The sequence below is a fragment of the Emys orbicularis genome, chromosome 14 (genome assembly GCF_028017835.1).
Source record: "Emys orbicularis isolate rEmyOrb1 chromosome 14, rEmyOrb1.hap1, whole genome shotgun sequence".
Classification (NCBI taxonomy): domain Eukaryota; kingdom Metazoa; phylum Chordata; order Testudines; family Emydidae; genus Emys; species Emys orbicularis.
Window position 1 is genome coordinate 2,773,004 of NC_088696.1, and position 22,402 is coordinate 2,795,405.

The 22,402-nt window shown below is 41.1% G+C and overlaps 1 protein-coding gene across 3 annotated transcripts in view; it reads right to left on the bottom strand.

Moving 5' to 3' along the window:
* The window catches only part of NFAT5 (nuclear factor of activated T cells 5), a 131,299-nt gene that overhangs the window by 24,190 nt on the left and 84,707 nt on the right, over positions 1–22,402 (bottom strand). For all 3 annotated transcript variants that reach the window (XM_065416491.1, XM_065416490.1, XM_065416492.1), the window contains 5 exons: positions 19,068–19,258; positions 12,540–12,712; positions 8,513–8,647; positions 8,246–8,298; positions 3,192–3,324 (listed from right to left, as the gene is read on the bottom strand). In XM_065416491.1, the coding sequence (XP_065272563.1) occupies positions 3,192–3,324; positions 8,246–8,298; positions 8,513–8,647; positions 12,540–12,712; positions 19,068–19,258 (685 nt within the window). The remainder of the gene's footprint in view (positions 1–3,191; positions 3,325–8,245; positions 8,299–8,512; positions 8,648–12,539; positions 12,713–19,067; positions 19,259–22,402) is intronic.

Consider the following 22,402-nt stretch of genomic DNA (forward strand, 5'->3'; position numbering starts at 1 on the left):
ACTCAAAAAAGAACCCATACAAAATACACAAGACACATTAGTTACATATTTCCAGGTCAAATTGGTCCTCATAAAATACATCAGTTTAACAATCATTCAGTAATTCACTTCTACTATCACATGAGGCCAGAAAACAATCAGGATAAATTCAGGAGGAAAATGTTCACTTACATTTCCTGACAAGATTACATCTTCTAATACAGATACCAAATAAGTAAAAGTGAAAAATAAGGGGAAAAAGTCTTTGAGTCATGCAAATGCGCCTGGAACCCTCTTCCCCCATAATAAAAAGAGATGGTGTACCATGAATACTAGTATGATACTGGTAAACACATTTTACAACACACATATGAAATACAGCTTTTGTGGAGCTGAATACAGATATTCTCTGAAGGCAACGTCTCCAAACAGAAGACTCCCTTTGGGTCACCGGGCCAAAGACCTGAACACTAGGCTGTACCCCACGAGCTCATTATAAACTTTGTGTGATCATTAATATTTTACCAAAATTACTTTAGACATTCAATATAGGGAATAAATTTCTAGCTCTCTTCTCTCACAATCAGATGATGTAAAGCTATCTATCCATTCTACTGACAGCCATGTTGTGTACAAGTAACAGGTAGACCATGCATTGGGATTTTCAAAGGAGCCATGCATTGGGATGATTTAGTTGGGAATTGGTCCTGCTTTGAGCAGGGGGTTGGACTAGATGACCTCCTGAGGTCCCTTCCAACCCTGATATTCTATGATTCTAAGGGAGTCAGGTGTCCAACTCCCCTGAGTTTAAAAAAACAACAACAACAACAGAGTATCTCAGCCTACGGACTACAAATAGCTGCACTGAAGGTTTTCATCATAGCAAAGCTTTTATGTCTTTTTAACAGGTTTACAGTATATAGTCTCTCAGGCATTTGTAATTAATGTATAACTCCAATATCTAGCTGCCGCTCTCAACATTTCTCTAATCTTAATGTTTCACATAGACCATATTCATGAGAGTTCTCCTTGAATTTCTTTGCTCAGCAGAAATAGCAATGAGAGACATAGGACAGCAAGACATCAGGTTCTTATTATATTCTCATTTTGAAGCATGGAGAATAACACACAAAAGTCCTATGTAGCAAGGTAAGAGTACATCCCTAGTGATGACGTTGTTGAATCTATTACATCTTTCCTTGTCCTCACCCTGATCGACAGAAAACAGAAGATGAGACTGACACAGCTGATCAAATATATATATAGCACTAAAGTGAAGAGCTGTAGGTTTACTAGTTAAAATAATCATTAACTAGCATTTCAGAGGAATTTTGTGTCTAAAGACTATGTTACCAGCGTGGGAATACCAATGAGCCTCATATTCACTCCCAATGTAAGCACAATTTTCTGTGCACACACCTGTGTGAACCCTGTTGTGTTATGATGGCAATTTTCTGTCCATTGCAAAATTTGTCCAAATAGGATTTGCACATTAAAATTCTATCACCTGCATGCAGTTATTACTGCACTAATGAGTGCATGCAACATGTGGGAAGTGCAGTTGAAGCCTCACTGAAAATGAGATCCAATACATGTAAGTCTGGGAATAAGAGAAATTGTTACTATACCTCTCTAGAGGTACTTCCTTACAGTCACAGGCTCGTACAGTGGCACTAACAGAGCTTGCACGACTCTTACATTCACGCTTTGTTTTATGCTGACTATGCTTCTGCTCTAGGTGTTCAACTGTAGCTATGCAGAACTTTTCATTGCCCTTTTTGCCATTACATAGGAGATCCCCTTGCATGATAGCTTGACCTCCCCGCATAAACAGAAGTAAATAAAATCACATCCCCTATGAGTACCATTAAGTTGCATATCTTATTTCTGCAGTGTAAGAGCCTCACAATGTATAGGTCATATTAGTGAATTATGGGACATCAGTCATGTAAAATAAATTCACATCTTATTCCCAGCCTAAGATAGTCAATAGTTTTCAAAGTTAAAAATAAAAAGAATTAGCAGTGTACTTCTAAAGTTTAATTTTCATTTCTAAATTGAACAAGCAAGCTGGGTACTGTATTAGAGATTGTGGCATCAAAACCAGAAATATTTGTATGATTTGCACCCTTCGGTCTTTCTACATGGAATGTTCGGTGCTATTTATTTTGCTATATCTTCCACTGCAAACACCTGTACCTTCACTTGCCCTGCAGCTTGGGTTCTTCCTTTTTTGAACTTATATAAACTTGAAATTGATACTACTATGTGAAAGCAGCAGCCTGTATCTGGCTGGGATTCCCTCGCTACATGCCATAACAAGGATGGAAGTTAACCCTTCAGATCTCATTACTTGACAGAGCAGATTTTGCTAACAAGAGGAGCTCCTAGAATATTCACATTTCTGATGCCAATATAACAAGTAACTAGAGAAATTTTGATAACCTGCAATGATCAAAGTTTACTGAGACTGAATAGTCGGTTAAATATTGCACAGTCTACGAGAAAACAAAAGCCTTCGATTTTATTTATTTTTGAGTAGTGAGGAAACATTTGCTCCCTAATTCTTCCTCAAGTCCCTTTCCCTCTATGGTTACCTGTCTGCCATGTGTAGGGTCTCCTCATCCTTTGCAAGCCTTTTCACCACAACTAATACAATTGCTATTTGACTTCATTCTGTGCTTAGCCTCCTGTTCAGAGATGAATTTTAGGACTCAAGATCCAGGGTGTAGACAGCTGAGCCCTAAAGCTAACTATTTGCCTTCATGACATCCCTAAGGGTGGCGCTCTCAGTACTCGACAGCACACACCATCATCTTTATTGCAATCATGACTGTTACTGTCCCTCCCTATATTAGGGTCTGGGGAACAGAAGAGTCCTCAGCTGAGGGAAGGAACCAGGAGCCTTTCAAAGTGTTTTGGCCAGTAGAGGAACTGTCATGTTAGTGACTCAAAACATTATTCCTAGAATGCCTTGAAATTTCAGAAGGCTGCTAAAGCACCCATATGTGCCACTTAAAGAAGAAATGTCATTGTAATGGTATATTATTACTGAACATATACATTTGTTGAAAAGCCTATTACTCAACTTCACACAGCTGCTACCCTTGTTAGCCCCTTTCTCTCTGCTTCAATATTCAAAAATTAAAATCAGAAAAGATCTTGCAGGCAATTTTGTCCATTCCCTCCCCTCATTTCTTCACTTTACGTACATGTATCTGGAGTGTATGTAAATGACTGCACATCATGAGATCTTCCAGCATTGGTCACCACATATATCCCCACAGAAACAGATGAGGTTATTTTCTGGTCGTGATATGGTGGCACCTTCACAATAAGATGATTCTGTATTGCAAGGAGAGAGAGTTCATATTAGAAAGATTTCTTCATTATTTTAATTGCAATTTAAAAGGTAATTATTATCCATCCAAAGCAAGCCAAATCAAAGCAAAAAATGGACTAGCACAAACACTAGCAAATACATTCTAGTAATTTGGGGGAGGGATAGCTCAGTGGTTTGAGCATTGGCCTGCTAAACCCAGGGTTGTGAGTTCAATCCTTGAGGGGGGCCATTTAGGGAACTGGGGTAAAAATCTGTCTGGGGATTGGTCCTGCTTTGAGCAGGGGGTTGGACTAGATGACCTCCTGAGGTCCCTTCCAACCCTGATATTCTATGTTTCTATATTCTATTCTAAAAGAAAACCCGTAAGAAGTGCAGGGGGGAAGGCGGTGAAGCTGTGCTTCTGTTAAAAGAAATGGACAACCATGTGGAGCTGAAAAGGACACTGGAATGTTCTGCCTACAGTGCTTATTTGTAACATAGTGTAAATGGGGCGGGCAGGGAGGAAGAGTGGGAAAGACATACACATACCCTTGAACTCCGGCCCTGATTCAGCAAAATACTTAAGCATGTGCTTAACTTTAAAACCTGTGCTTAAATCCCACTGAAATCAAAGAGAATTAAGTACACGTTTAAGTACTTTGTTGAATCAGGGCCTCTGTACTCAATATGAGCAGAGGTTCAGGTTCTGGCAACTCAGGCAAAGAGAACCTGAGTACAAGAGTCCAGTACATCTCCTGAATTCAAGATATTTACCATTTCATAGGTACTGGCAAGTTATGTAAACACAGAAGATATGAAAAAGATAAAAGGACATCCACTTTGAAAGACAAGGCAAGGGGCAGAAGAGTCAAAGAGCTGCAGAATTCATTTGTACTTCCCTCTAGTCCCTTTTATTCTGCAGCATTACAAGAGTTTTATGGTAATTTTTGCGTGGAAGGTTTCAGTCATTTCTATCGCCTACCCTTTAAAGATAACGTATTACGTGAATGCAGCAAAAAAGTCCTTGTAAATAAAACCTCCCAATTCAGTTTCCTAGTATTTGAAATTCTTTTTACTCAAGAACATTTGAATGAGTATTTGCAAGAATGTTCACAGAAAGCAAAAGTGTCACACAAATATTTGCTGCAGTATTCACACCAGATGTGCTTTTGCAGCCATTTGGAAAAGATCTTTTAATTCGCACAAAAGAGTCAAACAATTACAGACAACAAATAAATGTGTAAACATCCTGTGACGTTGCACTCTATATGATTTTATGAAAATATGTTAATGAGTGTGAATATAATGTAACGAATATGCTTCATGCAAAAAGTCTCTTGTAAGGTTTCACTACAAAGTTTATAATCTACTGAGTGTGTTCATCCTATTTGTATGAATGCATCATTCTTATATCTGAAACTAGAAATATGAAATATAACTCTGAGGTCCTACTGTAATTATGCAAAGTGTGGGCCATTAATGGTGGTTGGAATCTTTATGGCTCTCATTAACCAGAACAATTGACTGTAGATGCCTCTGTTTACTTGTACGCCTTCCTGTGAGTCAGGAAGGCTTGGGGTCTCACAATGACATGTGATCATGTCACCTGAACTGGAATCCATCTTTAACCTGGTGCTTTTCCATTAAGAAAGAGGGGTGGGAACCCAGAGAGGGACAAAGGTTTCCTGCCTTGTGCAAGAGATATATAAGGGGGTGGAACAGAACAAAGGGGGCTGCAGTCATGAGAAATCCCCTAGCTACCACCTGAGCTGGAACAAGGACTGTATCAGGGGAAAGGATTGGGCCCAGACTAGGAAGGCATCCAGTCTGTGATAGAAGCTTACTGAAACATCTCTGAGGGTGAAATTTTATCTATACTCACTTTCTTACTGTATTAGGCTTAGACTTGTGCGTTTTATTTTATTTTGCTTGATAATTCACTTTGTTCTGTCTGTAATTACTTGGAACCACTTAAATCCTACTTTTTGTATTTAATAAAATCACTTTTTACTTATTAATTAACCCAGAGTATATATTAATACCGGGGGTGGGGGAGAACAGCTGTGAATCTCTCTCTATCAGTGTTATAGAGGGCGAACAATTTATGAGTTTACCCTGTATAAGCTTTATACAGGGTAAAACGGATTTATTTGGGGTTTGGACCCCATTGGGAGTTGGGTATCTGAGTGCTGGAGACAGGAACACTTCTTAAGCTGTTTTCAGTTAAGCCTGCAGCTTTTGGGGGATGTGGTTCAGGCCTGGGTCTGTGTTTGTAGCAGGCTAGCGTGTCTGGCACAACCAGGCAGGGCACTGAAGTCCCAAAGCTGCCAGGGAAAATGGGCTCAGAGGTAGTCTAAGCACATCAGGTGGCAGTCCCAAAGGAGGTTTCTGTGATCCAACCCATCACAACCTGTTTGCAAATAGTTCATGAACAGAAAAAGTACTGCTGTTAAATACATAGGTCATCCAGTCAGAGAAATGAAACGTCAGGTGATGTGGGTAATTAATCACACAGTGTGAATAGCAAATAAACATCAGCAGAAGCAATCATGAACAATCCACAGACCAACATTTGTTCCCAAACTATCTGTCCAACCATTAGAAATAAGAAATTGGTAAAAACTGTGTTTGTGGGCAATTTACCAACAGAAAAAAAATGACCAGCTCCAGTCAGCACTGTTTGCAATATTAATTCAACCTACAAGCCACCTAACTGTATGCAAAGATTAAGTCAATTACTGGGGAAAGTGTAACTAAACTAGAAAAAATTCAGCCAGACACAAAGAGCATAGAGAAGATACAATGCTTTTCCCCCACTGATAACACAATAACTCCCCAGGTGAAAGTCGTGGGCAAAATTTTAGATCCTTCCTTTTAACTATGTTATATGTACTATAACCTTTTACCAACTATTACATAAGGAGTCTCATTCACTGGCAAAACTGTGAAGTTCCACTCTGAGAAGAGAGTATAGCAAAGTAGCACCATTTTACTCACATATAGGTTCCTTGTATTTTCTGCTTATTATTTGTGTGTTAACACAGACAACCTGTTCTACGAGCTGTGCAAGTTATTTCTGTTAACCTTGCACAGCCAGCAAGAGCAGAATTTGAGTCATTACACATTTTCATGTTTACTAAGTTCCCATTCTATTTAGTGTTTTATACCACACATCATTGTGGTATCTAAGTGCCCAATTACAAAACCAAGTTACATTTATGCAAACCCACTAACAATGGGGTTGCTTTGGTGTCACTAAGGGCATAATTTTGTGAATGGAACCTTTATTTTTCCTTATAACACACCGAAAGGGAAGATCCTAGATTAATTGCCAGTGCCACAAACTCCAAGGGAGAAAAAAACCACTTAATTTTACTTGCAAATGTCGCCTAATCTGGACTCAATAAGAGAAATAACTTGCAAGTTCACAATGCTATTTTTCTTGTCAATTTTCGGACTAGAACTGCACTTTAAATTCTGTTTTTGAAGTTTTAAACAAACTGATGTCAAAGACATCATTCCATAACATTTCTTTAGATTGCTAGGGATAATAAATAATATTCTTTCCAGCTAAAACCCAGTTTAGAAATCCCCTACAGCCAAGTCTGAATAAGACAACACTGCATTCTAAGTGAGTTTACATATCACACAGTGGGGCCTTCTGCAAATCACTCCTTAGCTTTGCCTCAGTGAGCCTTTAGTTAGGTTTTTGTATAGTAGCTTCTTCATTTATTCTAGATGGGTTGGGTCCTGTTACCTCAGAACATTTATCTTCTTATGAAATGCCACGGTATTTCTGGTTAGCTAGAGCGCTCAAGCAGCCGGCCCGCAAATTTAATCTAGAGGGCAGTGGTAACAGGGAATCTTCAGCAAAAGGTCCTCAACTCTGGCAGTCCAACAAGAGCAGCTAATTCCAGAATAAATGAATTTCAGGATCACTTTACAAAGTTACCTCTCCTAGGTCCTTCTGGTGGAAGAGATATAATCTAGAGTTTTAATTTGAGGGTGTGTGTAGGGCTGTGTGCTTTATTGTAAAACTGAACATACCTAGAGCCATAGGTAGTCCCGTTTTACAGAAACGGAAATAGATTTTAAAAAGACTAGTAGGATAGGGAACCAATTGAGGATAATCTCATCCTTGGGAAAGGGGTATGGAATGCCTCGTAGAAATATCCTTGAAAGCAACAATCCCAATGAGAGCTTTTTTTTTTTAAATATAAACACACTAGTTGGGGTGGAGAGGGACTCCCACCAAAGAAGAGATTCTCTATATCATAGAGCTTCGCCTTCATGCTCTCTCTCTCTGGGGCTTAGTATTTTCCTTTACTAAGGAGGGCAGCTAAGTTAAACATGTTTCTGTACCTTTTTTTATGCTGTTTTTCAATCTTAAAATTGACTATCTGCCTTAGTACTTGTGAGTTGGCAAAAGTACAACCAGATACTCAGTTTTGACAGACAGATGCTTTCTGTGTTAAGAAATTATTACCCTCTATTAAGTGCAAAAATCTATGTTAAGGGAATATTAAGATTGGAAGTCTGAATGGACAAAAAAATCAAGTAGTAAGTAAAATAAGTATGTAAAATTACAGATTGTGCATGTGATAAACACATTGTTTTTCGTTAATTTTTTTTTATTTTTCCCTCAAAGTTAGCTAAGTATTATTCTTTACTTGTAGTGCTAACTGAAAATGGAACTTTAGAGTAGAATATCTTTCTTAACATTAACAATTACCACAAAACTATCATGCTTCCAGTATATAGTATGTGAAATCATACTAGATACAATTTCCTTAATTATATTCTTTGCATTTTATGTATGAAGAGCAAGCCTTCCTGATCTCTACTGGCCAAGACAATAGAACAAAGCTAAGAATCAAGCTTTTATTTTGAGTGATGATGCAGGGAACATTTTCAGATATTTGTATACAATGTTTGAGTAAGTACCTGATGAAATAATTCCATGTCTATTTCAGCTTCTGCTTTCCAAGAGTTTTCATCTGATTTAAAGTAAAAAAAGAAAAAGAAAAGAAAGTAACTTTTATTGCACATTTATACAAAACTAAAATATTATTTTGGTGTCCTCAATAGAGTTGCTATAGTATTTGCTGCTTCATTAGCTCTTAAGAAGTGGAACAAAACCAAGTAGTAGGATTTTAAACCCAAATATGTCCTCCTTTCCTCAGCCCAAGCCCCTGTATTTTTCACACTGACCAGAAATATTCTCTTGGAAGATCACTTTTGTTCCCTTAAGAAAGTTCTTGCCAATCAGAAAGACTTCCTCTTCCCCCTTCACTGAACAGCTGTGCAAACTTTTCTTGAGGATCTCTGGCACGCCAGCTGGTTGAGCTACAATTGGAAGGACAAGCAGTTTAAAATAGAAAGGAACACTAATAGTGCTTGACAAAAAGGTATTTCCCTTTACATAATTTCAAGCAAAGATCAAAATCATTCCAAACCTCTGCCTGTACTTACACAACAGATTACAGAAGTTAGCATGAAACTTAGGAACTATTTGTTTCCAATATTTCATTACACATGGTAAAACAGTTATGACCTGTAAATTCTCCATTTGGGTGATATGTACCCCAAAATCACTAACACATTATGCACATCCCTTTTCTCATGAAGAGGAAATCATAGACGATTAAGGATGGAAGAGACCTCAGGTGGTCATCTAGTCCAACCCCCTGCTCAAAGCAGGACCAACACCAACTAAGTCATCCCAGACAGGGCTTTGTCAAGCCGGGCTTTAAAAACCTCTACGGATGGAGATTCCACCACCTCCCTAGGTAACCCATTCCAGTGCTTCACCACCCTCCTAGTGAAATAGTGTTTCCTAATATCCAAACTAGACACTGCAACTTGAGACCATTGCTCCTTGTTCTGTCATCTACCACCACTGAGAACAGCCTAGCTCCATCCTCTTTGGAACCCCCCCTTCAGGTAGTTGAAGGCTGCTATCAAATCCCCCCTCACTCTTCTCTTCCAGAGACTAAATAAGTCCAGTTCCCTCAGCCTCTCCTCATAAGTCATGTGCCTCAGCCCCCAATCATTTTTGGTGCCCTCTGTGTGAAGGAGATTGCAAGGAATGGCACAAACTGAACTAGCTGCAGAAATTAAGTTCAGGTTTCATGAGTGCAACCAGCACAAACCATTAGTTTTACAGTAAAAGAGACAGCATCAACTTATTTTTAATTGACTAGTTTTTTAAATTCCACTTTCGGTTTAAAATTCCAGTATGGTCTGATTTAAAAACAGACAAATATTAGTACCTTTTGTAAAGAGCTTTCTGCTTCTCTAGTTATCAGCATCTCTTTAGCAAGAGAAAAACTGAGTAATTATCTGATCATATATGGAATCATTTCATCTGATTATACAAAATGTGCTTCCAAATGCACAAAGTAAACAAAGTGGAAAAAAATTGTACTATTCTAGTCAACTATAGGAATCTTAAGTCTTACAGTAAAGTGAGTACAACTTTTTCCACACAAAAATATTATTTTCAAGTTGTTAATGTCCCTTTAAGGTAGTAACAGTTATCTAATGATCCACTAATATACAAGCATGTTATTCATTTGGACATAAAGCAAAACTATTGCTGAAGCTGATCATCTATTTTTAGTTTAGAAGCAGCAAAAAGTTTTTGCTTTGCCTGAACAACTACAGAGGAGTAATCAAACAATATTGTTTTGCTTTGTGTCTTCTCCATATGCAAGCAGATCCACAAGCAAATCTAAACACCTACAGGCACAACTCAGAGACAGCACAAAATAGCATGTTCAAGTCCACAAAAAATTTTTTTTAATGACAAAGCTTACTCAGTTCTGTGAAATTGAAGCCATAACAGATTTCAGTAAAACCATTCCCATAATACCTTTACTTTTATTACATTATTGCTACTCTCTTGGCTGAGACACTGGGGATTGAACAGATGACCTCCAGAGCTAAAAGTGTGAGCTGCTAAAGTTCTGTAGCCAAGGGCTGCAACAACTCATATCCTCTGTGAATCAGCACAGAGGAGGACTCAAACACACACTCACCAATTAATTACAATTACACAGGCCCTCAATTCTCTGTGAATCAGAAGCCAATGGCAATATATATTAATGTACGTATTAAATTTTGTCCTTGCTGTGATTTATTTCTATGATTCTCAGACAACTCATCAGATAAGATTGTACCCTCATTAAATAAAAAAATGGAGTGTCAACTGATAAAATAGTGAAAATAAATATAAATTATTGTAAAGTATTTTACTAACATTTTGGAGAACAGCTTATAAAAGCAATGCCTTCCCTTCTCTAGGATCCTAAGTGTCAATAGCAAACTTTAAAATAGCACTTTGACTGTAAACCTCTATTTTTTATAATTTATATGAAATTCCACTTCCCAATAGATTTCCTACCACCTTTTCTACTCACAGTTTAAGACCTTGGTGGCATAAGGTTGCCAAATGAGGCCTATTTTGAGGGTTCATATTAGTCTTCTACATATTAATTATATACAAGGAACTGGACTGTGACCACTCCAAATCATTTTACTTTTGACCTTTTAAAAAGGACCTTTTCTACAAGGGTTACATTGGTTTGCTAGGTAATCATTAAATATCTATTGACTAAATCAAGGCAAAAACAGTGTTTAGAAATGTTTTAATTGATTTATGCTTCGTATTATACATCAAAACTATTTAGATTCTGAACTCCTCAGGGTAGTGAATGTGCCTACTTGCGTGCATTCTACAGTGCCAAGGACACTGCTGGCACTCTCACGGATATACCAGCAGCTTCCAGCTACACAGCCCTATACAATTAAACAAGAACATTTTAAAGCTTTATCTTAAGAAATGAAAGTACATACAAGTGCAGTAAAAGGTACATTGCAAACAAGTCACATTGTTAACATACCGGAAGTATAGGTTTATAAGCAAAAAGTAACTCAATATAACTGATATGCCACTATCATCCTGTATGTTCATTAGTGCTACTTGGTAGGCTAAAGGTTAAGAATAGTAATGCTTCTGTTAAAGGGAAAGGTGAGAAAAACAGGAAAATGAAATAAGGTTACAGACTTCATGCCAAAAACAAGGAAATGTTCTTTGTATTGAGTTTGTTTTTTCCATAGCATATTTGATCAATTATTTTGATGCACTTGTTTATAAAACTACAGATAAGTATACAAAAGTTATTTACATTATATGTATGCAACTAAAATTGCATACAACTAGGTAGTGGTAGTCTTTAAATACTTAATATATTGGCAGTAATGTAACATAATCAAATCTTTCTCCCTTCTCCCTCTATATTTTGTACAGTTAAGGCAAACTTTTGTTTTCATACAACATTCAGTTTATTTCCCATTTAAGAGACGTGAAGTATTTAGGATCTCAGACCTCCAAACACAATAAAAAGTTGTGGAGAGAGAATGAAAGAAAAAGAAAAACGTAAAAACGTATGGATGCTCTTACTCTCCATGGTCCCAAGGCTCCTTTCCTGCCGGGAGGAAGGGAAGAAGCTCCCCCAACCCTCTTGCTACCCCCACTGGTGGTGGCTCCGGAGAATAAAAGACATCCCTCCATTCTAGTACTGACATCTCTGGGACTGACTCCATATGGGGTAAGAGCCTCTAACCTTCTGCTGCAACCTATGGTTTTGTCTCCCATACCGTTCACTTTAATACAAATCTTCAGCCCACACACGTGTTTTCAATGCCAAACAGAACATTCTAACATTCAGTGGTAAAAAATAATAATTTTCCATTGTCTTAATCAGAACTGAACTAACTTCTGACCCGATGAACTACTATAACTCTACAAAGCTGTTTACCCACTTCTACTCCTGAAAGCTGGGCGGCGACAACTACATTTACAATATAACAATGATGTTAACAGCCTGTAGCAGAAAAGATTATTTCATTTTGTGATCAGCTCAAGGCAATGCGGTCAAAAATGTTTCAACTTTCAAAACCAGCATGTGGCTTAATTACAAATCAGGAAATTATGACCTAAAAAGGATTAAAAAAAACCTGACAATGTTCCAAGGAAATTTCAACTCTAGGTTTAACAAGATTTTTGTGTTGGTGGATTTTGTTTGTTTTGTTTAACACAGAATATTATAGCTGGATTAAATGAAGCACAAAGAGGTTTACAGATGACTTGCCCTGAGGCAACAGAGTGAGTCAGTGATTTAAATCAGATTAAAACCCAGCTTCCTCCGATTCCAATTTTTACTTTGCTACTTACTGCATAAAATTGGAGAGGAGGGTGTCTGGAGCGTTAAAGTTGAGCCATCTTTCCGAGTGATGTTTACACGAAACACCAATCTGGCACGGGTGCTTTTTTTCTTGGAACCAGCAATCCCTATTCGAGCTTCAACGTCTGCATTTCTCAACTTCAGTATTCCTACACAATCAACCCTAGCAACACACAACATTAGAGTTAGTAATCCAGTAGGACTTCCAAAACTGCAACTATAAAACTTACCAGAACCTGGAGTTCAGTAGGTTTACCATCTCAATAAATCCATTCAGATTTGTTTACCGTGCAACAGAGTCAGAATTTTTTAAATGCAGTTAGAGTCCAAAGCAGTTCATGTGCCTTAACACATGACAGGGCACTGAAAACACATCTCTAAGTGAGTTATATCACCCTACCCATTTCTCATCCCTGCCTGCTTTGTCCAGGAGATGAAGAAGCAAGGGAAAAAGTAGTGAGAAACTATGAAGACTGCAAACCTAGAGAACTTCAATTTACTCCATATTAACTCTGCCAGCCACTCAATCTGCCTCTGCAGATCCCCATTCCCCCACTCTTGGAGACTGAAAAGCTAGTTCTGAGGGAGTAATGCAAACTAGGGATATGAAGGGCTACTTTACCAAAATTCTATCTCCACTCTAAGCTTCTTTACCAAGACAGTAATGCCTTGGCTGAAAGCACGAAGAAACTTCACATACTCACATGGTTGACTTATGGCTACTGGAAACCGGTGCAAGCAAATGTGCAGTGCCTAACACAAAGGGGCCCTGGTCCATGACTACGGCCCTTAGCTGCTAGAGTAATACAAATAAATAATAAGTAGTAGATGCATGTGTGCCCTTAGTAAAAAGGGCCCTACACAATATCAGATGTGGGCCAGCAGCACTCTGCATGACACTTCACCAGCTATTTAGAAAGGCGTTCCTTAGACATGGAATAACCCCCTCACTTTTCATTACATGGAAGAGACTGTAGTAGTTATGAAAGATCTTAGTTCTGACATGCAGGTTATATTGTCCATCATTACCTTTGTGTGTTTCTGATGAATCGAAGAAAATGTGCACAGGTGTTTCTGATGGCTCTTAATTTCAAAAGATTGATATGGAGAACTGCTTCCATGGGAGACCACTTGCCTTAGACCTTGCGGTCATTTAGGAGGGCTCCCCAGCTTATTAGAAAGGGGTCTGTTGCTCGAATCTGCGTCGGTGGGGGCTGTATGAACAGAGATGCTTGGACATTGAATGGTTCTTTCCACCAGTCATGGGAGTGTTTGACAGTGGAGGGCATTGATAGTGGCTTGCTTAGTCTGGCCTTGTTGGGAGAGTAGACAGATTGAACCACATCTGCAGACACCTCCTGAACAACAGGGAGTGTGGAGTCATGAATGTGCATGCTGCGATGTGCCCGAGAAGCTGCAGGCAATTCCTGGTTGATGTTTGTGGGCTGGCTTGGACTGCTCTATGAGACTCGTGAGGGTGGTAAATCTGTGAAGCGGGAGGAAAACTCTTGCTTGTGCTACGTTGAGTTCGGCCCCAATAAACTCCAGGCTCTGCACTGGGGTCAAGATTGAATTCTGTGTGTTGAGCTGTAGACTCTGTTGCGCAAATATGTGCATAGTCGTCTGGGTGGCCCGCAAGGTGTCTTCGAATGAAGAAGCCCTGAGGAGGCAGTCGTACATGCATGGGCAGATTACAACACCCAGTGTTAGCAGCTGCACTTCTACGAAGGAGAGGACCTTGGAGAATATTCTGGGTGTGGACAAGAGGCCAAATGGGAGCACTCTGTACTGATAATGGTTCCGCCCAAATGTAAATTAAAGGAATTTCCTGTGAGACTGTCAGATTGAAATGTGGAAGTGGGCATCTTGTAGGTCGAGGGCGAAAACCAATCTCCTTGCTCCAGAGTTGGAATAATGGCTGCTCGTGTGACCATCTTGAACTTTTGCACCTTCACATATCTGTTTAGCACCCTTAAACCTAGTATGGGTCTCCAGTCTCCCTTTGCCTTGGGGATCAGGAAATATCGGGAGTAAAATCCCTAGCCTGTGAGGAGAGTAGGGACTGGTTCTATGGCCCCAATGCACATCAGATCTACTTCCTGATGGAGTAGACTCTCGTGAGAAGGGTCCCTGAAGAGACGGTGGGAGTCGGGGAGGGATGTGAAGTGGATGGTGTAACCCTTCAAAATAATCTCCAAGACTCATTTGTCCGGGGTGATGTTCTCCCAACTCCTATGGAAGAGAGTCAAGTGACTTCCAAAGGGACGTGGTAGGTCTATAGATAGCAGTTGCCGTTGTCGCAAGGAATGGTTGTTCAGGGCCCTGACCAAAGCATCAAAACTGGTGCTTAAGAGGACAAGGGTTGAGAGATAGAGGATCAGGAAGCTGATGGCTTCCACTTTTGCATCCTGGATCTTTTATGTTGCAGCTTGTAATACCACTGTGACGGTGGGAACTGAGGTGTTTGGGATCTGTGAGGTGGTTGTGAGCCCTATTTTCTCATCTGTCCAGCTGTGTAGATTCCCAGGGAGCATAGCGTGGCTCTGGAATCCTTTAATGTGTGGAATCATGGGTCAGTCTTACCAGCGAAGAGTTTGGGACCTTCAAACAGCAGGTCCTCGACTATTATTTGCACTTCCTTGGGCAACCCCGAAAGGTGTAACCAGGATGCCCGCCTCATTACCACTGCCATCGAGACTGAGCGGGTCACTGTGTCTGCAGCATCCAGTGCCATCTGTAGTGCTGTTCTGGCTATTAACTGCCCCTCTTTGACAATGACCTGAAATTGTTCTTTTTGCTCCTCTGGCAAGTGATCAATAAACGTATTGAGTTACCCATAATTTACATAGTTAAACTTAGCCATTACAGCTTAGTAGTTTGAGACCCTGAACTGTAATGTTGCTGACGAGTGTGCCTTCCTCCCAAAAGGTCTAGCCTCTTCCAATCTCTATCATATGGGGTTGACTTGGCATGATGTTGCTTTCCCTGTGTGTTAACCACATCCATTACTACACAGTTAGGTTGAGGGTGAGTAAAGAGGAAGTGAGGTCTGCCTCCTTGGGAGGGGGTAGGGGAGAGAACGTAACAATTCTTATAGACTCTTTTACACGTCAGTGCAATGGCGGCTGGCGGCTGCCAGATTAATTTGGCAGGGTCCAGAAGCACCTCGTTAATTGGGAGGGCAATTCTGGAGGAGGAGGAGGAAATGTGGAGAATATTCACCAGCTTGTGATGTGAGTCTGTCACCTTCTGTAAGGGAATTTGAAGCTCATCTGCTAGTAAGGTCCGGAAAGAGTCTAAATCATCTGCCAGCAATGGAGGAAGGGGCATCACAGCCTTATTTGGTGAGGAGGAGGAGATGTTTGCTGGTGGGATAGTCTTTGCTTTGAGCTTGGCTTCCTGCCCCTCAAAAGTTTCTCTCTCAGGTTCCGGGGCTCTGGACATTGAAGCCATAGGGGAAATGTCTGGTGGACTCTCTCTGAGAGACACCTAATGCTTGTAAAGTGTGGGATCTGTACATTGTCCATGGATCCCAATACAGGCACTGAGGGGGAGGAGGGCATGGGTGGTCACGGTAGTCCCCACAGATGGCAGACAGTACCAGACTTGAGGGTCGGAACAAGGATGCAATTGGCAGGGCCGGCTCTAGCGTTTTTGCCGGCCAAAGCGCGGGGGGAAAGGGGGGGGCGGGAGAGAAGCCGTGATCGCGATCGGCGGCAGCTCTACCGCCGCTGCTTCATTCTACGGCGGCAATTCGGCGGCAGGTCCTTCGCTCCGAGAGGGAGTGACGGCCCCGCCGCCGAATTGCCACCGAACAGCCGGACTTGCCGCCCCCTCCTCATTGGCCGCCCCAGGCACCTGCTTGCTATGCTGATGCCTGGAGCCGACCCTGGCAATTGGGGAAGTCCCGCTGTTGTAATGGTGGGCCACGCTGTGAGGCCAGAGAAAGATAATCATCCTGCTCACTGCCCAACTCCTTGCTGGAAAAGGGTGGTGCTGACTGGGGTTCTGAGGGTAAATGGCCCAGTGCCTGTGGTCATACCTAGATGTACTTGGTACTTGGACCCTCGTACCAAGTAGTGGGGATTCCAGTTCTTCCACAACCACGAGGTCCCCCAAGAAATGGAACTCCTGCGGTATCATTGATACACTCAGTACCATCAAAGAGTGCCAGTGCTGACTTGTCGGTACCGACTGTTGTTTATGTGAGGAATGCTCCAATAAGGGTTGCTTTGACACACTCAGTGCCGAAGATGGTTTGGTCAGTGCCTATCTTTTAGAGGTGGTACAATTTCTGTCTTTATCTCTGGGAGGCGGGACCACTGCTTCCAAGCCACTGCCCATGGGGTCCTTAGGCGGTACCGGGGAGTCAGTGATAGTGACTGAGGTGGGCGAACACACTGGGGATCCTCTCTGGCTGGCCAACAACTAGGTTCAAGGGCTCAGAGCCCTTTTTCTAGCGGCTTTGCAGGGGAGAATCAGCCAACTTTTTTTTGCAATTCTATCCCTCTGCAGGATCAAGGTTCTGGGGATGATCTCGGTCTTGGAGAGGTTTCAGGACTGGGGTCAGCTGGTGGTTGGAGTGCACCCTCCATGAAGAGAAGTTTTAACTTGAGCTCCTGGTTCTTATGAGATGTCACCTCATCTCTGTGAACTTCTGCAGAATAAGTGCCTCTCCAAGACAACAGACACAATGAGAATGCCCGTCCGTTACTAGAATTGCCCCATTGCAGGAGAGGCACCTTGTGAAGGTGGGGGAACCAAGCAGGTGATTGCCCACAAAAAACGCGGGAAAAATTTAAAAGAAAAATTTCTCTTTTCTTAGAACGGAAAAACAGAAACTAACTACTAAAAGGAAACAAAAAACTCCAAGCATAGCTACTATTTATACTAAATGCTATCAAGAAGGAAGAGACTACTGCTCATGCCATTTGAGGCCAAAGGCGGTTCGCCCGCGCAGCACTAGATAGCCTCGAGGCAGACCACAAGGGAGGAAGGGAGGGAGGACGCACACATGGGCTGAACAGCCACTGCTACCTAAAATCTCGGACTAGAGGTTCAGGGGCGCAAATACACCTACAGTGGAGCACCCATAGGGACACTACTCAAAGAGAATATATGGTCTAAGATGCATATACAATTGTTAGATATCTTCTACAGACAAAGTACATGGATGTGAAGGCTTCTCTTATGGCCAAACAATACTTAGTTTAGCATACCTATTACTAAGATTGCTTTGAAAAGTGGGGACTGTTGGGGCGGAATAAACCAACTCCCTTAACATTGAAAGCTTGCTCTTCTACTGGAGAGAAAAAGTCAGATTACTGAATGGAGTCTTTGCAAGGAGATAATCACTCAACAGTAATAATTGTAGTGAATAGTCTTATAGACAGTGAAGTGGTTTGAGAAATGCTCAAGCTATCATATGAAGAAAAAGTCAGAATGAGACATAACACCGGAAAAATCTTTGCTGCCTAAAAATCTTTATTGAAAACAGGACGACAATGGCCAAGAAAAACTAGTATCACAAAACAGCTGATCATCTTCTTTGTAATGAGCCAAATTTTGGAATAAAAGAACAGAGATTGACAGTAACTGTAGGCCCCATATATATACACACAGCTCTTAGTAACCAGTCAGATAAGGATATAGCTGCAGACCATGTCTTCAGAGGTGTGCATGGCATTTTGTGTTATCTCATGGGGCTGTCATGAAAAAAATACCAGTTGGCATAAGAAGGGATAAAATAAAGAAGCCAGTATTGGTAATGAATCTGATCTACTTAAAAAAAATCTAGTGATATTTCCAATACATTTAAAGAAGCAGGGGGAGGTGGCATTGACAACAACAATTTGGAAACTGATCCTCTTAATCATCCCTTAAGTTTTCTTAAGTACAAATTGGGACAACTGTCTCTAATCACTTCCTATTCTTAAAATCTCTGTTGTAATAAAGAAATATCAGGAATAAGAAACAGATTCCTCTTTGCCTGGTAAAATAACAGCATCAAATTAACAAAAATAATGAGGAGTCCGGTGGCACCTTAAAGACTAACCGATTTATTTGGGCATAAGCTTTCGTGGGTAAAAAATCCACTTCTTCAGATTTAAGCCCAAATAAATCTCTTAGTCTTTAAGGTGCCACCGGACTCCTCGTTGTTTTTGTGGATACAGACCAATATGGCTACCCCTCTGATAACATCAAATTACACCTTCAAACTTGATTCCTGAAGCAAAAGCAACTCTTACTGCAGTGGTTTTCAAACTTTTGTATTGGTGACCCCTTACACACAGCAAGCCTCAGAGTGCGATCTCCCTTATACATCAAAAACAATTTTTTTTATATTTAACACTATTATAAATGCTGGAGGCAAAGCTTGGTTTGGGGTTAGAGGCTGATAGCTCGCAACCCCTGCGTAATAACCTTGCAACCCCCTAAGGGGGTTTGAGAAACCATTTGAGAACCCGTCTTACTGTTTCATCCCAGAAAAATAGTGCAATCCAAAAAGAATTACTTACGCAAGTGTCATGTTGTTGCTAGGGTCAAGGCCAACCTCTATAACTGTAGTACCCTCTATGTCCACCTCTTTGCAGGGAGTAGTGTTTCGCCCAGTTACTCTGCAGGCCTGGTAGAACCCATGTGGCTTCACTCGACCAGAGTCATTACCCACAAACACTTGCAGAACTACTGGCTCATTGTGACCTTCCAGCTAGAACCAAGCAACAAGAAGTAGATAGTAAATTGACCTTATAATTTATTATGAAATCAGACATTTTAAAAACAGTACAACTGAACTGCAATATTTCAGTTAAAAGATACATTGAACCTCCAAAAAACTGACTGAGAGTAAATGAACAATTTCCAAGGAGGGGGGAAGCAGAGAATTTCTATATAATTTACAAAATTGCAGACTGATCTTTTGTTCTTGTTAATATTACATTGCTTAGATTGTAGCCTCAGGAATTCCAAAACCCGATTTATTCTTCCATAAAAAATATAAAGTAAACAGCAACTAGCATTCTCACTTAAAATTTATGATCAATGTTGATTCACTGTCAAAGTATTTTATGAATAAAGGCTTCTTAGATACACCAGTTCAGTATTAATGTGCTGCCCACAATCAGTTTGCAAGAGAATACATTTATGCCATGATAAAAACGTGTTGGAGTATTACAGGACTTTATAAGACTAAGTGTTGGCATTATATGTAAATTTACACTCAAATTTAAAACTAAATAACCATTCCTAAACTTTTTATAAAAATGTATTTCTACATTAGATTAATGAGCTCTTAAAATGCTAATTGTTAATACTGTTTGTTCTTTTATACTCTGCACACTGATCCTCATCCTGTTTGACCAATTCAGAAACTCCTAGATCACAACAATGCCATGCAGTTCAAGATAACAATTCCACGTTAACTAATCAATATACTTCTATGAAATTGTACAGAGGAATCTCTACTCATTGTAGAGCAATTAAGAAAAATGTTTTCCAAAGATTAATTGGTTTAGAGGAATTTTATATTTGAGAAAACACCCATCACTCAGTGTATATAGTGATTTAATTCTCCAATATTTTCTCTAATCCCATTTTTAATTAATAATTTAATTTGTGGTTTGGTTCACAGAGAATAGATCAAACATCCTGCAATATTACAAGTGCAATTCCTATTAACTAGCAGGAACAGGTCTTTTGCAACATTGTTTTACTAATGGTAATTGCATGTTCAGTTGCATCAGAAATTCACTGCACCATTCATGTCGCAATCCTTTGATACAAAGTTATTCCAAGAACCTCTCCAGCTATAACTGTATCCAAAATCAAATTCCCATTACAACCATCTTTGCTTTCAAGTTTAAACAAAATTCATCTTCAGCCTACACACTTACAGTGCCACTTATACACAGCTCTTATACAAGTCCAATATTGTCTGTTTTATGATTTTCCTGAGGATTTTTCATAACTTTAATGAGACATCAGTACATATGCAATGTAATTTGTCTACTTCCTGACATACATCTTAACAAACAGGACTCTGCTTTTACTTAGACGGTAAAAGCTAATGAAATTGTTCTCTTCATTCCGGATGCCTTTCCAAAATATATTCAGTACTTCTTCAATGAGCAATAAAGGCTCTCCTGTACAGCATCATGAGCAATCATGGAACTGCTAGATCTGAATTGAAAGCTTACTTTTTCCAGACTTGTTTAGTCAGATGCTTTCATCTCGGATTTTTTTAATTGAGTATAGAATACTCTTAATATTATATATTATAGTTTTGGGGGAAGTGGCGGTGGATAGATGGAGGTTGTTTTTGTTTGGCATTTTAATTTACCTTGGAACATGAAGGAACAGCATTATGAAAATGTCAAATATATTAATGAAAAACTGAAGACAGGATTATGTAGACTAATTACTCCAACTATTCAAAGTGTATATGACACTGTCATTAAACAACAAACTAGAAATGGAAGTATATATGATGTTTCACAGCAGAGAAAGGTCAACTGTGCATGCATTCTGGGACCGACCGCGCTGGCCAATTGCACCGGCCCGCAGTGCCCCCCACAGCGCGGGGCCCGAAGCAGTCGCCCCGATTCGCAGTACTCAAGGGCCGGCTCTGCTTATTGACCTCTGTCATACTCCCCCCCCCGTCATATATTTTCTAAAATGACTACTCCCAGTCTTTTTAATCTCTCCTCAATCATTTTTGTTGCCTTTCCCTGTACTTTTTCCAATTCTAACATATCTTTTTTGAGATGGGGTGACCAGGACTGCATGCAGTATTCAAGGTGCAGGCGTACCATGGATTTATATAGTGGCATTATGATATTTTCTGTCTTATTATTAAGGCTACGAGTATGTCACAGAAGTTGCAGAAGTCACAGGGCAGGGTGCTGGACACTCCTCCCTCCTCATTTTGTCAGGGATGTTTTACTAAAAGTCAGAGACAGGTCACTGCTTCTGTGAATTTTTTTCATTGCCCGTTACCTGTCCATGACTTTTACTAAAAATATCTATGACAAAATTGTAGCCTTACTTATTATCTATCCCTTTCCTAATGCTTCCTAACGTTTCTTGTCAGCTTTTTTTGAATGGTGCAGCACATGGAGCAGATGTTTCCAGATAGGGTGACCAGACGTCCCGATATTATCGGGACAGTCCCGATTTTAGGGGACTTGTCCCGCATCCCGACCTTACATTGGTCGGGACGTCTGGTCGTCCTATATGAGGGGGACCGCGGCAAGCCGGCGCCACTCACCTTCCCTCCCTGGGCCCTCGGGCAGCGCGCAGTGAGCTCCCGGCGCGGCGGTGCCAGCCCACGGGGCCCCCCGCCTGGCCGGCAGGAGCCTGCAGAGCACAGCCCTGCCCCTGCCCCAGCACACAGAGAGGCAGCGAGGAGGTCTCGCTCCCCTGCGTGCTGCAGCGGTGCAGGGCCTGTAGACTCCGGCAGCAGGGAGCGGTCGCCGGGCAGAGAGACCCCCCCCCCGCCCCCCTCCCCTCAACCCGACCCTAGGAAGGGGCCAGAGGGACTGGGAGGGACCTGCCTGCTGGATGCTTCCTGGGAGCCGCTCCAGGTAAGCACTGCTGGGCTCACCTGGCCCCCTGGCAGGTCCCTCTGGGGGGGCTCCCCTCAGACCCACTGCCCTCAGGCCCCACCCTGACCCTGTTCCCTCAGCCTCCCCCGCAGTCCCCCGTGCCCCCCAACCTCAATCCACTGCCCTCAGCCCCCCTGACCCTGTTCCTTCAGCCTCCCCCGCAGTCCCCCCTGTGCCCCCCAACCTCAATCCACTGCCCTCAGCCCCCACCCTGACCCTGTTCCCTCTGCCTCCCCCACAGTCCCTCCCCT